Source organism: Melanostigma gelatinosum (genome assembly GCF_949748355.1).
Source record: "Melanostigma gelatinosum genome assembly, chromosome: 20".
NCBI classification, from domain to species: domain Eukaryota; kingdom Metazoa; phylum Chordata; class Actinopteri; order Perciformes; family Zoarcidae; genus Melanostigma; species Melanostigma gelatinosum.
The window spans coordinates 14805082-14822913 of NC_136653.1; the positions used below are offsets into that span (position 1 = coordinate 14805082).

The 17832-nt window shown below is 42.7% G+C and overlaps 2 protein-coding genes across 3 annotated transcripts; one reads left to right on the top strand and one right to left on the bottom strand.

Moving 5' to 3' along the window:
- Positions 1–5951: 5951 nt before the first annotated feature.
- On the bottom strand, positions 5952–9442 carry zic1 (zic family member 1 (odd-paired homolog, Drosophila)). Its single transcript, XM_079292509.1, has 3 exons — positions 8103–9442; positions 7462–7625; positions 5952–7059 (listed from the first exon to the last, which is right to left on the bottom strand). Exons 1-3 carry the CDS (start codon positions 9058–9060, stop codon positions 6862–6864), a joined length of 1320 nt encoding a protein of 439 aa, XP_079148635.1. The 5' UTR covers positions 9061–9442; the 3' UTR covers positions 5952–6861.
- Positions 9443–12317: 2875 nt separating this feature from the next.
- On the top strand, positions 12318–17560 carry zic4 (zic family member 4). Of its 2 annotated transcripts, XM_079291564.1 has the most exons (3): positions 12318–13586; positions 13695–14321; positions 16417–17560. In XM_079291564.1, the coding sequence occupies exons 1-3, from the start codon at positions 13160–13162 to the stop codon at positions 16854–16856; spliced, it is 1494 nt and encodes a 497-aa protein (XP_079147690.1). In that variant the 5' UTR covers positions 12318–13159; the 3' UTR covers positions 16857–17560. The 2 variants fall into 2 exon arrangements, with proteins under 2 accessions (XP_079147690.1, XP_079147689.1); XM_079291563.1 differs by having other exon boundaries at positions 12318–14321.
- Positions 17561–17832: the final 272 nt, after the last annotated feature.

Sequence of the window (17832 nt, forward strand, 5' to 3'; positions counted from 1 at the left end):
ACACCTAAACCGCGTCGAGTCACTCAGTCTGCTGTGAGATAAGGAGTCAAAGACACAAAATCAAACTGCGAGATACGAACAGGAGCAGCTGCTGCACACAGGCCGGAGCGTGTTGTCAAATTGTCGAGCAGGATCGAGCAGCCTGCATCACGCATTTACACATTTAACAGTGAATTCTGACAGTCTACTGCTCATATACCAAGTGAAGTTGCATGTTGCCGGTTTTCTCTGTAATGAGTCACATTCCCACTCGATCTATCCTCTGGCAACATAGCTAATATTCTTTGCCTGCTAGAGTTCAACACACACAGACAAACACTTTCGGCTTCCAGATCTTTCTTGGCTCCCATCACCAGTAAAGCTGCATTTCCACCAGTGTCCTGCTGATGCAGCTGGTGAAAAAAATGTCTACGCCAAGCGCACTGTTATGACGATACCTTACGAGCCACGTTTTGGCTGCCAAATTCGACTTTTAATCACTCTCTTTCTGAGATACCAGTGTAATTATAAATGAATGCACTGCAGAGAGGTGGAACATATCGGGGGTATGATTGAAGCGTTGCATCAGTCGGTACAATTCAACAGCTTTTCTTGTTAAAATGCAACGAGGTCGACACATAGAAAGACGTCACAATGGTTTGTTGACATTTCTATCCATCGGCATCCTTTGAGTCGTAACATTTTACTGCAGGATTTCAGGTTTTGGCTCAATGGCACGTGTTGTTCTTTTCAGTAAACGCTTCAATCATAAGAAATGGAAAATATCTACAAATGCAGACATTAATATGACAAACAGCCTGAGTGTGAACTGGACTCTACTGATGGAGAGATGATGACGGATGTTCCTCCATATTCAGGATCTAACTGAACGACTGAGCCTTAAAAGGAAAGTGCGGAGTTTAACTGAGCAATGAAAGTAGATGCAATGCTGCAGGCACGAGCCAGCTAACCAGAGGAATTATGATTCCAGTTGGTTTCACTGCACACTTTTTTTAATAAAATGATTTACACCAAAAAATGTATTCCATTTCTAGTTTAAACATCTGCACTCAGGACACCTGGCAGGCAGAACAACCTATTTATTGCCTCTTGTCCTTCACAATTATCTGAAGCTTTTGGGAAGAAGCCAGACAGGAAAACAACAATGAATTTCAGGCAAACCCCGAGATAAAGTCATCGTGCAGAGGCCAGCCATCGCTGCATTTGCTGACATGATTTAATGTGTACAAATACTGCTGGATGTTAAAGTATTCATATGCTGACTTGGGTTTAAGATTTGTTTGTTTCTGATGTTTTTGACTGCGACTGCAGTTTGTAACAGCAGTCGTTCTGATCTTTTAACCACATCAAGTTTTTGAAGAGACGCATTGTAAAGTCTCAAACCGTAACTCACCCAAAACCACCCTGAGGACAGACGAACAATTTAAATTAGGAGAAAAAACATGTTCCCCTGACAAATTTCCAATCAGTTTGGGCAATTCCTGTTTTTGTAGAACTGGTAATGAGTGAGAACAAAGGCTTCTAAAATGCCCAAATCGCAAGCAGTAAGAAATAATCTGGGTCTACTAACAATTTAAAACACCATATGCCACACAGAACACTAGTAAATGGGTTAATTGGGACTCGTTGTTAAATTTAAGAGGGTACAAAGCATGCAACAGGGTGAACCCCAAACATCAGGTCGCATCAGGCTTAACGTCACTATAAACTGAGATCATATGGTTTCAGCCATATTTCCCTCAGGGACACCTAATGATGCACACTGACAAAAAACATTGCCCTGATGGAATGGATCAGAGGGAATCTGTCATTCATTATCTTTGTCTGGTCATCCTCATTGCGAAATAAGAAGCCATTATAAGACTCATCAGATAAGCAGATGTCGACAAGCTGCTCTGTAAGCGAGGAGACCTCTCCTATTAAGACACCATATGTATCGCTTTTTTTTACACATAAAAGGAAAATGTGGGCTGATTTCCTTGCGGCTGATGAATTTATGAGAAATCCTCTGCATGGTTTATGCCTCTATAACAAATCAGCTGCACTTGCATGGTCTAAACAAAAGGCTGCGGCTCTACAACAACAAAATTGGAAACACAAGATCGTAAACTGTTGGCCCTCTTTCACAGACAGGTGTACACAAACAGCTGTGTTTAAGTTATTCAACCTTCATGATAAACACAAGCAAATCAGTCTGTTTCAAATTGAGAGAGAAAAACATGAAAACGTTATTATAAAGTATTGAATAATAAGAATGTAATTCAAAATAAAAATAGCTCTTTAACTGAATGGGAAGCTGGTTGCAAGGGTTAAATAAAGCGAGATGTTGTACCCGGAAGCTCGTCGTTGCCGCTGGCATTTCCTGGAATTAAATCTCGCTCTGCCTTCCCTCAGCCACTACCGCCGGAGTGCCCTTGAGCAAGACACTTCGCCACCAAAAACTACAGCATAACGGCTCCGCGTCCCCGCGGCTCAGGCGCGGGTGTTTTCCCCTCTGCAGAGGTTTACAGCAGCATCAACCTGTCGCAAAGAGCTAATTGGAGTGGCCTCATTTAGCGACACGTCAAAGGGGACGCGACAACACCGTGTCAGCGCCTCCACAAATCTCCTGCACGGTCTGAACTTAATAGCGTGTCAGAGACCACAACTGATGCAACGGGGGTCACCGTGAGCCTACGTTTCACTATAACGAGCCCTCTCCAAAGCCGGCAGAGGGACTGCGGTGACAAAGCGGAGATGAATGTCCCAATCAGGGATGTGGTTAAGTAAAAAAAGAGCTGTGAACGCACGAGCTCCAGTCAGGATTATCATAAGGAAGTAATACATTGGGAAAAAATAATAATAATTTGGGTGGTGTGTTTTTTACGATGCTTTGACATTTTATTTCTAAAGATAAAACGGTGATGTTGGAGTGACCGACTCAAACGACATGTAAGAGCTGTGGTTTGAACATAATAAAGATTTAAAGAGAGTTGATAGTGGACCATAATTTAGGTGGCAATCGTTGTTTTTTTTGGATAGTATGAGGTTGGAGTGTCCGATTTAATTTAAATACAAGCTTAAATATTATGGTGTGCTATTTACACGTAGTTAAATGAAATAATCATGATTCATATATATTTTTGCTGCCTCTTTGCTGCTGGCCTTCTTTCTAAGGACGAAATAAAAAAAGAATAATCATAAAATAAACACGTTTCCACATTTCAAAAGAACAAAAACAACCAGTCCAGTCTATTATTCTAAGATTACAAATCATTTTTGTGTACAAAAATCAAAGTCTGGATTATCTTTGTATGCAAACCTCGACGTTCACTGTGGGATGGATTGCTCCATTACCCTGGGTCTGGCAATTAAATCCTTCTCTGGCTGCACATACGACAGGGTTTCTTGCAGGCGTTTTGACATGTCTGCATGCCAATAAACTAAAGTGGCCTTGACTTGAATTTGACCTTTTTGTATTAGGACCCTTAAGCTCAGCAGATGGAGGCTGTAGGATACTGTTTTTGCAAGATATTTCCTGACTTGCAACTTGGAGCGTTATCAGACTTTGGAGCTGTTATAAATAGATATCACATGTCTCTCCCTCACACACATAACCTTACAGTATCATTTTGCGGAAACCTAATAGCTAAACCAAACTGCAAATGTGTATTAACTTATTGATTTGGTTCTCACTGAGTGACGGCAGCTGGGCATGCAGATCAGACTGCTGAGGGCATGCGCACCTCATCCATCAAGGGGCACGGATGAGGCGATATAGCTTTCTTCTAATATTGGACTATATAATCCACGTGTCGGTGGCTGCAAAAAGTCTCACCAAAGTTGCATTTATCGAGACATGTGATGTTTAAAAAACAGAAACAGACATAATAAATGAGTCTCTGAAGAGAGAGCTCTTTTGCGTTAAAAACAAGCATTTTAAACGTATTAACATACTATAGCTTGCGTGGATTAGCTGAATGTTATTTGCCAGAAACACAAACATTTAGATTTGTATTCGTGTAAAAGCATGAAGTGAAAGGCTGAACCCCAGTTCGGTCTGATATTTGATGCGCAGCTAAACTGCCGCGTGTCTACCTTGGTAACACAAACGTCAGGCTCGGTTTACTGGCCACAAGTGCTGGTGATAAATATTCATGATACTGGCGCCTGCGCTTTGCCCATATCTCAGTGTTTGTCATTTCCAGACTTGAGCGTAAATACATTTAAAGTGGCTGTTTTTCCTGCGCTCCTATTTGATCATGGAGTCACCATGAGCAGTCTGATAGCTCGCGCGCTGCAGCCTGTCGTCGACTCTTCTTTTTTTTTTTTTTTTTTTTTTTTACGAGTATTTTATTTTTGATACCGTGTGTGGGTTCAGTGTAAAGCAATACAACTGAAGACTGGAGTGGAAATTGAAGAGCACAGTTTGCGTTCAGTCGTGGCACGTTAAAGGAGCAGCGATGTGGACTCAAAGGGTTACAGTTTCTCTCTTCAGTAAAACATGAGCAGGGGAATAAAAAAAAGGAGGATGAACTATGAACTGAAGTCCATAATGAGGCAAATAACCACCAATCCAAACAAAACTCAAATTCTCAAAGGGAAGCATCTTTGCATCAATATCACCCTGGACTCTAATTGTCTTTATTTTATATGAATGGTTCTCTCAAGTTCAACTGATGCATGAACTGGTTTAAGGTGGATTCAGCTTCCATATCTACATTTGCCCATCTGGCTTCAGCTTTATATTTAAATATGGCGCATGTGTGGAATACATCGCCAGCCTATAAACCACATAAGATAGTTTTAACACATCCACTCTAAACTGCTGTATTTATATTTCCAGTTACATGTGAATATTTTTTCTATAAAGCTGCAAAGTGACTTTCTCAGACGAATTCACTCGGCGTGGAGTGCGTCTGTTTTCCCGATAGCAGTGCATCAGTGAGGCAGCAGCACTGGAACCGAAATAGATAGTGTTAAATAGAGTCGAAAAAGTCATTTTATTACCATCCTTCATTCATCTCAAAATGTAATAGTCCGTGAAAAGAAAATATGAATACATTTCAATACATTTCAGCAAATCATCTAAGATGGTGGATGTTTTTTTATTTTTGCTGATATAAACGGGAAAGCTGGCGCGCGCGTCCATGCACACACGCGGGCGCGCGCGCACACACACGCACCTCCTGTGATGTGGATTCTTTTTTACGATTAAAATTGCTATTTGGTTCTTCTCGGCTATACAGCGGTCCCGACAAAAAGCTGCAGACTGACAGATCGTGGCTCCGTGCACACCGGCAGTGTTAACCATGATCACTGGCGGCTGCTGATGTGATCTCTGCCTAATGGGGCGGTCAAGCAAGCTGCAGCCAGGAACAATGAGGGGGCCACATTGACTCCTCAGCGCCCTAAATCTATGAAATCCGGCAAAAACGCGGAAAATAAAATAAATTAGATTTGAAAATTAGATTCCGGAACAATTAAGTAACGCAAACTATCTCGGTTTACACTGAGGAACAACCGCCGTGATTAATCGATTTAATTTGCACATTACTGCAGGGCAAAGTGTTGGATGTTAATTTGGGATAAACAGAAGATGCAAAAGGGGGGGGGGGGGAATTTGCTTATCATTGACTGTCAGGGAAGTTGTGACGGTGCGTTTCAAACGCAACCTTTAGCTCTAAATGAAATGTTGCCGTTGACACACACACACACACACACGTGCAAAAACATGCACACACACACACAGAAAATAAAGAGTTAGAATAATTTGTGTGATAATTCTTTCATCGAACCCGCGATGAATACATTATTATGGTGAAAAAAAGGTCTGCTGTAGTCTGCAGCTAATTATTATATTTTATGCAGCTTACATAAAAGGAACCCATTAGTTCCACACAGCACCCATGTTGAGATCAACCTCACCAAAGAAACCAATAACCTCCAACGCAATGCATTCTTGTTTGTTTTAATCCTTTAATATAGTACGAAATGTATCCAAACATTTTTTTGTAAACTAAATTTTACATACGAGCGCATTTCTCCATAAATACCGATCATATCTAACATGTTACCGGTCCTTTACATGCGGATAAATATGGAAAATTGAGCTACTTACATGTAATAATACTTCCTTTCAGACAAAGCAATTGACAGAGATTTTATATTTATCACGTACATAAACAGGTTGACACGGAATTTCAGGCTTTCACTACACGATTTATCGACATGACATTAAATAACAACAATGATACTGTGCTACTCAAACTGGACCTTGGACGAAAATGTTGCACTGAATAGCCTACAAAAGCACATTAATACTAAGAGTCGGTTAGGTCGACGTGTAGACTGTAGTAATACTGAATAATTCACATTTGGTTCACGACTATAACATTCTTTTCAATGAAGTCTATTCATCGCAATATTCTTAAAACCCATCTCATTTTCCATATATCTAGGGACCACATTTTCACAAATTCCCTTAAACTGTGATAGAATTATTTACAAAATAAAATATTACATTTTTTTTTTCCAACTTGGTGAGATCGTTATGTACAAAAACTCAGGCCTCTACCCGGAGATAGCATGCGTTTTGAGAACTGGTCTGAGCAGTCTCTCAGTAAAAATAAGGACTCAAAGGAATATTGAGGGGAAAAAAGTTAAACTCGGTGGCTGTCCTTGCCTCCTTTTTGTCCATGCATTCTCGCTCATTGACATTAAGACAGCCTTTAAATGATCGTTCGGGCCTCCCGTGTTTTCTCAGTCCATGTTTCACTGGCTGACTTTATAAAGTCTTTGATTCCAAGCAGTTTTCTTTTTTTTTTTTTTTTTAATTCTGTAGTCTTTTTTCTACTTCTTTTTTTTTTGTTCCAAAAATATTTACACGTACCATTCATTGAAATTTGACGACAGCGTGCTGTGGCTGGTTGTGTGGTGAACTGCTGAGGCTGCTGGTGATATGGAGCTGCTGCTCTGGTTCTCTGTGGACGGTGATACTATCGTGGGAGGTGTGGACGACTCGTACCCTGAACTGGCCGCTGGAGATGGCTGCGGTGCTGGATTGGTGGATTCATGGACCTTCAACATTAAGAAAAACGTTATAAAAAAGCATCCTGCATTGCCTGTTTGGTCGCTTTGTATTTTCGACAAAAGAAATGAATCAAAACAAATGTCCTTATTTAACTGTTTTTAACATGTGGGGGAAAAACATAACCGAAACATTATTATTGTCATTAAGAGCTGAATCTATTTTAGGGGTTGAAAGAAAGAAAGAAATTGGCAAGGAATATTTAATTATGTTTCTCTATTTCTTTAAAAAAAAAAAATGAACCTCCTCTAATATTATTACACAATGTAAATATTTTTATTCTCATTTCCAAGAGGGGAAAAAACACCTTTAAGATGTGAAATACCATTTCGCAATGTTGTTAAAACAATAATAAAAAAAAGACATGCATAAGAAAGAAAGGGTTCTTTTACCTTCATGTGTTTTCGGAGGGAGCTGGGGTGTGTGTATGACTTGTCGCACATTTTGCAGAGATAGGGCTTGTCAGACGTGTGGACGTGCATGTGTTTCTTGCGGTCACTGCTGTTTGCAAATCGCCTGTCGCAGCCTTCAAACTCACACTTAAAAGGCTTCTCACCTAAATAGAAAAAAATTAAAGAATAAATGCAATGTTTAACACCGGATCTCAAAATGACATATCATACACTATTGTATAGTCTGCGAGGAAACAGACTAATGGTGAAGAATTACAAGGCAGCCTCTTTATGCTTACATATTTGACAGACAGACAGACAGACAGACAGACAGACAGACAGACAGACAGACAGACTACTTACACATTGCAAATATATTTGACTAAGCCACTTAAGGCCATGGGTTAATTAATTTTATTAAATTTAAATATGTATCACAAGAAGAAATTGCACCAGAAAATAACAAGACTTTAAAAATAACATTTGGAAAAATGTCTGTTGACAACTGCAATGAATCGCATGCCAGTAAGGAGACTCCAGCTGCCACATAAAACAAGCCAGATCGCATGCATATCTTGAATTGGATATTGTCAACATGGATTTGGCAGGAAAAAAAAGCGGGCAATCTGAGCGGATCTTACCGGTGTGAGTCCTTTTGTGAATTTTTAGATTTTCCGATCGAGCAAATACTTTGCCACAGCCGGGGAACGGACACGGAAAGGGCTTTTCTCCGGTGTGTACTCTGATATGATTTACAAGTTTGTATTTGGCTTTGAATGGCTTTCCTTCTCTCACGCATTCCTCCCAGAAGCAGATGTGGTTGGTCTGCTCTGGTCCCCCCACATGCTCCACCGTCAGGTGGGTCACGAGCTCGTGCATCGTGCTAAAAGTTTTGTTGCACGACTTTTTGGGATTCGTCAGCTGCTCCGGCTCGATCCACTTGCAGATGAGCTCTTGCTTGATCGGCTGCCTCATGTATCGAAAGAAGGCCCCTGCTCCGTGGTGCGCGGCCATATTCATGTTCATGGGGCCATAGCCGTGCAGCTGGGTCGACGCGTAGTGGTCGGACCGTGGGCTCGTAACGTGGCCGTACTGGTCGGCCCGTCCGTACATGTCCCCCGAGAAGCCCAGCCGCATCTGGCTGTTGACCACGTTGGAAGACGCATGGCTCGCTTGCTCGTGGAGCCCCGGGAAGAGCAGGTGCCCCGCTGCATCCGAGTGTCCATGTGGCCCTGCGAAACTTCCGGAGGCGAACAAACTGTGCTGCGCCCCGGTGGCGTCCCCGAAACCCCGATTTCTGAAGAGAAAGTCCCTGGTGGAGTTGAAAGCCGCCGTGGAGTAAGAGCCAACGTGGGTCGGGTGGTGATGGTGTCCCAGGGCGGCTGCCGCGTAGCCGGGCGCCTGGGAGGAAAACGCCGTTTGTCCGGAGCCGATATCGTGGGAGCTGTGGTTTATTTTGAAGGCGCCCATCCCATCCGCGAAGGGATTGATCCCCAGCGCTACTTCTCTCTCTGTGACTTCGCCTGTTGAGTGATGCCGTGAGGAGCCGAAAGTAGTGACTCCTATGGTGGGATACTGCGGTCCTGCGTCCAAGAGCATCTTCAGTCTAGACTCGCCGAGACGACTGAGAGCAGAAATCAAAAAATCACGCACAGATATTCTTCCTCCCCCTCGCTCTATCTCTTGGACCTCTCTCGTCTGAGCAAACTCTCAAATCCACCGATTTTCTGTTTACTTTTTTTAGGACGCGAGGAATTCCCCTATACCGCTCATCCGATGCACACGCAGAATCATGTATACATGCAATATTGTCTTTTGTGGTTTATCTTCCTGTGGCGCAACTTTCACCTCCTCAGTCAGGCGGTGAGCTCTAGACTGATAGTCGCAATCATTCCTGCAGATAAATGAATTGAAAAGACAACACAGTCCAGCCCTGATGAATGGGAGAGGAGGGGGGTGGTCACGTGGCCGTGGAGCTGCGCGCTCATTGGCGGAGCCCCTTTCCCCCCAATAACATCCACTCACCAAATAACAATCCACGGTGCAGGGCCCACACTTCCATTGGCCTCTTTGCATCATCAATCCCAGATATTGTGAGATTGCTGACAGTGGATTTGGTTAAAAGGCTGAATAACAGCAAAACAAAAGTTGAGAAACACAAGGCAACAACTGGCCTTGTAGAAAGTCAAAGCACGTTTTGCAGCCACATAAAGCGTTTTATCATAAACTGCAGTTTATAAAGCAAATGTTTCTACAGGTCTTTGTTAACATGGAGACATTAGCAACCAAAACCATTTGGTGGTGTAGAGGATGACGTTTTTGTACAATTAAGCACCCACACATTATGCATGTCAATGTATGTATATTTCTATCTGTGTGTGTGTGTGTGTGTGTGTGTGTGTGTGTGTTGTCTATCTGTCTAGTGTATGACACAAGCTTGCAATGTCAGAATAATGAATTACAACAACAATTCAATAAACACACCTTATGCCATTCAAAGATGGACCCTCGTGACGTGTGTCATGTATACGGATACAGGAGTTTTGGCTCTTTTCTCGGGAACCCCCCCCCCCCCCCCATGGGAAAGCTTAACGCCCGATATGAAGTCTGCCCACTTCCATCGCTCTCTTTAAAGGTCTGTTATTGGGTTATTATCAACGTATTCCTTTCACCTCGCAGTGACTCCACGTAACGTTTTGTTGTCTTGCCTCTCGTGCGCACTCCGTGTCGTTCCGTCCCCCTTGAACACAACGGTTCGGTGTCTCCACTGGAGCTCACACCAGTGGAACATCTGTGATTTAGATTCCCTCACCAGCACGTTGAAAAAGGTTACCGATATAGGCCAGTATTTAACTTGGATCGACTAGTATGCCTAATGTATGCATCACGATTTGGCTGTGCCTGTGCAACTTAGTCATTTTTTTTGCAGGCCAGTGATGCATAGCTTGTGTGTAAAACGTTGTGGGTTGTCGAAGTTATCAAGTGGGATTTGCGGCGCTCTCTGCAGGAACCTCCGGCCGCTAGAGTTCAAAGCCACATGCACAGACGTGCCATGCGGACCATTAAAATATATTCTTGGCTACTAGGCTGCGTTTCTGCAAGGCATTTTCCAAGTCAGTCTTGGGAGACTAAGGGAAGAGGAGACGTTATGTTGTTCTCATCTTAACATGTACGCCTTCAACTTGATCCAGCGGTTTAGGTAGCCCGCTACTCTGCTATGCAAAATATGGAGGGATCGTTCAACAGGTGGAAACGGTAAGAATGGCATATCTTTGAAAGAGGGATAGTGGATAGTGGAGGTCATTTAGTCAGACTTGCAACAGGAGAGGCTCAATTAGAAAATGTATGCCAATAAAAGAGTTGTTGGAATTCTACATGCCTTAACAAGTGGATTTTAACTTCCAGTGCCATTTATGTGCCTCAAAATGATTACGATAAATTAGATGGCTATATAACTTAGCCATATGCGTAAAAGATGCACCCTAATCAACACGCCATTAACCGTTTAGTGTTATGATCCTAAAATGCTGGAGGCATACTAGAATTTAAAATGGCTACTTGGAGCTATGTATGTTTTACACTTAGCCAAAACAGAACAAAGCAGCGGTTTGGGAGACCGCGCTACAATATGCAACTTCTTTTTTTATTTGGGATCTGATACAACTCCCCTGCTTCTGGTCTCCAAGAGTGAGTGCAGGCACAACTTGGACCAGAAATAGCACTTCAAAGTTTTGCAGTACGCTGGTGCTGTGATGCCTCTGAAGGCAGCTGTGAGCCTCATGAGTCCCATGCGTAAAGGCCATTGAATAAACATATTTTGGATCCGTCATGTCTCAAAATATTGACTCAATTTCTAACGTGCTGGACATGAGGCTGTCAGCAAATATGTCGACACGTCAATTCATAGAAGTAACCAAGAGGAATTACATTTTTAAAATGATTGTTTTCCTATAAAAATAAAGTGAGTGAGTGTATTATTATTCAGCATGTTCAATCATTTACTTTGCTGTTGTTTTTTTAATCTGAAAACGACACATTCAGACACCCAGAAAGAAAATATACCATTTCCAGTTGACTTTATCAACGAAAAAGTGCGAGGTTAAGATGACGAGCGCCTGAAACAATACATTTCCGCCAATGACTTATGATCACATCAGAAGTTAAATAACACATTAACACATTTCATATTCACATCAAAGTGATTAGTACTGTATGTGACCTTCTTTAAGGTCGCTTCACGCAGTCATTTATTTTTGTCTGCAACTACAAAGATTAACCGTTCAGTTCCCCCCCCCCCCACACACACACACACACCTATTTTGTTGCAGTACACAATATATATACTTAGTCTTGACTGTTAATTATAAGTTATTTATAAAAGTATTACCATGGCAATACAATACATAGATTTTAAATGCCGTAGTTGTGATAAGTATTCTTTTTATATCTATGTCCACATAGGCTGTAATCCGTGTACAGTAACATCCAAACATTTTAGTGAACACACGTTTTATTTTGAAAATAGTCCTGTTAGTCGGCTGATGGTTTAAAAAACAAAGTGCACGGCAAAAAATATATTAACAGATAATTTATACGTCATGTTGTTATGATCCATAACTAATATCTTTATATTAAGCATTCAAACAAAAAGCAGAAATGATAACAAAATGGTATACTTCGTAAGATATTATAACCGATACTTACACACACACGTTATATTTTGGTTTTAAGGCTGCAACGGCACCACCTCCTGTGACCCTCATCTGCTGCCGTCCTGGGTCGAAAGCAAAATTACCCCGGATCATAACAACAGGTCCCGTCCATTACAATTTTTCCCCTCGGGACAATGGCCGCAGTTCGCTCTATTCACACTTACTATTTACACGGATCCCACCGAGCAGAGCACGGAGTCGACGCTGCAGTATACGCGCTGGAGAGCGAACGGCTGGATATTTAAATATGGGTATTTATCAAAACGCATATTAATGATATATACTCCGGACTATTTTAAACTCCCACGTGGAGTTTTCCGTCGGTTATGTTAACCGCTGACGCCGACCTTTTACGTGCGTAAAAGTGTGCGTAATTTGTGCGTAAAGTTGTCCTTCATAGGTTGCAGGGCAAAATGAAGATATCACTGCATTATTTATGATCCTAACAACTTTTATACTGGCAATGTGCATCCTCTTGCGAGACAGTCTGTTTTGTAATTGCAGAATCGAAGTGGGGAAATTGCTATTTCATAGCCGCGCAGCCTTTGTTCACTGCGACAAAGGAAAGACGACTGTATATCTGGATCAACATTTTAGGACTTTTATTGTACAATAACCTTTGCATAACAACTATTTTTTTTCAAGCGTTGCCTAAGGCACTGCGCATGCGCGCTGGCTGCTTGCCGTCGCTAAGACATTTTTCTTCACGTTGGAAACTGTCACTGGTGACGTCAATCACCGAGCTCTGACCAATTAGAGCGCAGGGTGATTGTTTGGCTCCACGGGCTGCAGCGCCTACCATGAATCTCTATTCAGTATCAAAGCGTCCTGCTGCTGCCTCTCAACCGAATGGGATTTCATGTAGTCTGCAGATAGACCTAACTTTAAAAAGTCTTTTTTTCTTTATTTTTCATTGCGATTAAAATATATTTGTCATCATCATTATTATTTTGCCTGCTGTCAAGTTATTCTAAAATTAGGAAGTAATGAGCGTGGATGTATTGGGAAGCCCCGTGATGGACCCTACGTTTTCCAAACGGAACACGGCGCTGAGATTAGTTGACTTGGCAGGGGCTCACCACCATCACCATCATCACCACCATACCCCTCAGAGCGTGACAGGCTTCCCGGGGTTCAGCAGCCATCCACACTCAATGGCTCACTCGCACCCTGGGGAGATTACTGCGGAACCCCGCCTGGGGCCGAGTCCATTCGGGCCAGAACACATGGGGCACTCCGCGGCCCTCAAAATCAGCCCAGCCCATCATTATCCCCACCACCATCACCACCACCACAATCATCATATGGCAGGCCACAGCGAAGTGGTCTCCAGTCAAACGGGAGCTTTTGGCCCGGTTCAGGCGACATCGGTCCCCTATTCTATGTCTCACACGGCCCAGGCTTTATCTGCAGGTAGGGATTTCCTCATCCGGAGAGATCTGACAGCTCAAGTCATGCCAGTACTGACTGACCAGACTGCTGGTTCAGCCTCTCACCACGGAATGTTTGTCTCAACAACAGGTAGCTATCCCGGACACTATGGTCATCACCCCGACGCTGGGAACCATACCCTCTTCTCCGGACTCCATCACGACCAGTCTTCGAGCGGATCCCCGGGTGGCCAAGCGTTGAATGGACAAATAAGGTTAGGACTACCTGGAGAAATGTACGTTAGGTCTGATCACTTGAGTCAAGTGGCAAGCTCCAGGGCTGATCCGTTCTCCGCCTCGCCGTTGCATGGCTACGGTGGTCTGAATCTGAACATGAATCTCAGCGCTCACCACCACCACCACCACGGAGCCGGAGCCTTTTTCCGCTACATGAGGCAGCCGATAAAGCAAGAGCTCATTTGCAAGTGGCTGGAGCCGGAGCTATCGCCGAGGAAACTTTGCTCCAAAACGTACAGCACCATGCACGAACTCGTAACGCATGTGACGGTGGAGCACGTCGGTGGACCAGAGCAGGCGAACCATATCTGTTTTTGGGAAGAGTGTCCGAGGGAAGGCAAACCATTTAAAGCCAAGTACAAACTTGTAAATCACATTCGAGTGCACACTGGGGAGAAACCGTTTCCATGCCCATTCCCCGGCTGTGGGAAAGTGTTCGCAAGATCCGAGAACCTTAAGATTCACAAAAGGACGCACACAGGTCAGTGGCTATATATTCATAAAAGGAAATGTTGTGGAAATGTACTACCGGTATATGTAAAAAAAAAAAAAAAAAAAAAAAAATCAAGCTGCATGTTGAAATTCAAACAAAAAGTGAAGCGATTCTTTGAATCATTTTCAGATCGTTTTTTCACGACTTTTAATGACATTTTCTTTAATTTTAAGCATTTAAAATACCCTCTGATGCACCGTGGCCATGAATCAATCTGTGCTGCTGATACAGCAGCACGCGACAGCTACTGCCCACCTGTTTGTTGTGAGGTGCATCAGTGCTCGCAAGTTTTGCAAAGGTTCGGGATTATGGTACAGCTCACTCAGGCGTTTGACGGTCTCAACCTCTTGTTTACACCACAGCACAAAGACCGAGGCCCACGTTAGGTCTGGTCCATGCACGCTACTCATCTTCACATCGAGTGTGACTGATATGATGATGATGATGTGTGTTTTTTCAGCCACTTGTAGCTGTGTTTATGAGCAGTGTTATGCCTTTATTCCAACCAAGAATAATAATAATAATAATAGTTGGTTGGCTTGCATTACACGTGAAGCTACAGAGAGGGGAGTGTTTGTATTTTACACATATGTTCAAGAGGATTTGAACACCTTTATTTTCCAGAGTGATATAACATGTATGCGTGGTGAAATATATAAGCCTGCTCTTGGAATGATCAGCTCTTGGTAGCCTTTAGCCAAAGCAACAAGTTGACAAGTGCAGACGGCTGAAATAATTCACCAACAGGTTGGCAGAGCTGACTGCGTCTATAATGACTGAAGTATATATACATTGCAGCTCCAAGCAGCAGTTCTGATTGAACTATAGCTCTGATTTAAAAAAAAAAAAAAACATATGAAGATACAATATGGCTGCTTGCCTTTGTGGAACAATGACGTGCTGTGGAGCCAGTGAGGGGGAAAAGGCCTCAAAATGTCGAGTCAGACTTGTAAATGAACACAATGACTACATTCCTCTCTTTCGGTGGCTGCATGGCACTCCCCCTCTGCTCCATTTCTGCACCCTATGTATTATTCATATCATTTGCTCACATTACCTAAGTACAAATCTGTTAAATTATTTCTGTGTGTTGACTCCCAAGGGGCCTGGTCTTTGGTATCATGTTTAAAATCTGAAAGTGTGGTTATGACTGGGGCTGCCCCTGGGGTCTGTTCCTCGACGCTTTCTTGTACGACACTAATATCCTTGATTGGCTCTCTCAACCCAGCAGCTGAAGGTCAAATTGATATTCAACCCGCAAGTGTAATTAGACAGAGGCAATTACATATTCTCAAAAGCTTTAATCGGAGGACAAAAATCAGCAGCGGATGATTTCCGTGTAATTTATTCAGAGTGTGTTTTTTTGAGTTTTTTTGTGCCTTGTCATAATCAGGTAGAACTAGTTGTTATTAAAACGCAAAATTAGACAGGTCCATAACCATTTGCAGGATTCAAATAGCAGACAGTGTTAGCACACAGTAGGTGTAGCCTGGTGGCAATACTTTTACATTTATCATTGTTCTTCCGTTGGTTTTAGGCCTGCTATGTCTGTGCTCATAGCTTGTCTGTTTTGACGTATGCCTTGATGCATGTACGCCAGGTATAGACCCAGGACAGTGGGGGTTCAGCCCTCCTGTTTACACCAGACTCATGGCAGCTCTGTCCAAGTGGGCACACTTTTTTTAAGTGCACATGGGGGGTAGGGGGGGTGGGAGTGTTGCCTGTAAATACTAAATATAAAATTATGTTTGGTAAATCAAGAAACAAATAATCAAAAGTGGCTGTATTTGTCACAGCTTTGTTTTTATACTTAAAAAAAGAACTATAATTGTTTTGTCTGTTGGGTCACAGATAGTTAGACTTGTTGCCTAGTTTATTTCAAGCCCACATATGCCAAAAATAGGGTTACCCGCATTGTTTAAACATTAAAGATTTGTGTCAAGTACAAACTGCTATAGTTGGAAGATGGTCTCTTAAATAAATAGTTAAATAAATAGCACAAGGCCTGATTGGGGAACGTCAATGTTTTTGAATCCGTAATTTATTGATCTATATTTCATTATGTCACAATCACTGTTCACAGGTGAGAAGCCCTTCAAATGTGAGTTTGACGGCTGCGACAGACGCTTCGCCAACAGCAGTGACCGGAAAAAGCACTCCCACGTCCACACCAGCGATAAGCCCTACAACTGCAAAGTGAGAGGCTGCGATAAGTCCTACACACACCCCAGCTCCCTGAGGAAACACATGAAGGTGCACTGCAAGTCCCCCCCGCCCAGTTCAGGCTACGAGTCATCCACCCCGTCCCTGGTCTCCCCCTCCTCAGACCTGGGCCGGGAGCCAGGAGGCTCCTCGGTGCTGTCGGAGCCGGTGGGAGCCTCCCAACCCGCGAATCTAAGTGAATGGTACGTGTGCCACAGTTCAGGTGCCAGTGGCGCCCAGACACCACCCAGCGGGCCCTCCACGCCTGACCCCACAGATGAGCCGCCTTACAGAAACCCAGAACCGAGGGACGCGTTTTAATCCAAGTGGACTCAAAGAGAAGTCACAAGTGACCGAACACGCTTTCAGAAGCCTAACTATTAAAAATGGTTTGGCTTCGGTGCCTATATGCCTGCGAAGGCCCACTGGTCCCGTTTTGGTTGAGCCACCAAACAGACACCCAGAGCCAAGAGACCCATTTGTAACCACATTGGAAGGAAAACGTGCAAACCTTAAAGACGTGCTAATATCCAGGCAAAATAAAAAGAATATATTTTCAAACCTCAGCTTATTCAAAATGGTTGGCTCGGTGCCTGTACGCCCTGACGGCCCACTGGTCCACTTGTGGAGAGAGTCGTGTAAATCCGTTAGACTACGTGGTACATTATTGTAGGCTAGGCATGTTGGTGAAAAATGATTTTGTAAATTCCAAGTTTTGACTTCAATATGTTTTTATTTATTTTTCAATCTGAAATTGATGGATTTTGTATTATCGAACCAAAGTGCATGTTTCAATTAGGGCAACCATGTACATTTGTACATTTTGTAAGTTTCGATGTGTTGATGTTGATAGTTCTGTACGGATCTGTCTCCAAGTAGTTTCTTACCAATTACTGCAGTTATTTGTACAAACGGTTTACAGCATTGTTTTGTGTTTTCTTCATTTGTGCAGAAGGTCAACATTTGAACTGTTTCTTAAGCCTGCAGTATTTGATATACGAGCGTGAAATTATAAATGTGTTATCAAAGTGGGCATTACGTGATTTTGTATCATTGTCAATATTTTTTTTTCTCATTTTTTAAATATCTGAAATCGAGTGGCACTCAAAATGCGTACCGAATTGCCTTGTAATATGTGGGTATTTTGAATAAATCTTGTATGACTAAAGTGAATGCTGAGCCATTCGGGTTTATATGGAATTTACAGCCAATTTAAAAAAAAAAAGTTTTTTTGGGGAACATTTCTGTCATGTCTTTAAAAATAATATATATATAAAAAAACAAATTGCCTCCTTTA

Coding starts and splice junctions, on each gene's coding strand:
- zic4 (XM_079291563.1), top strand. CDS start 13,160: ATGAGCGTGGATGTATTGGGAAGCCCCGTGATGGACCCTACGTTTTCC. Junction 14,322..16,416: donor TCACAAAAGGACGCACACAG/GTCAGTGGCTAT, acceptor CACTGTTCACAG/GTGAGAAGCCCTTCAAATGT.
- zic1 (XM_079292509.1), bottom strand. CDS start 9,060: ATGCTCTTGGACGCAGGACCGCAGTATCCCACCATAGGAGTCACTACT. Junction 7,626..8,102: donor TCACAAAAGGACTCACACCG/GTAAGATCCGCT, acceptor TTTTCTATTTAG/GTGAGAAGCCTTTTAAGTGT. Junction 7,060..7,461: donor CCCTCCGAAAACACATGAAG/GTAAAAGAACCC, acceptor TTAATGTTGAAG/GTCCATGAATCCACCAATCC.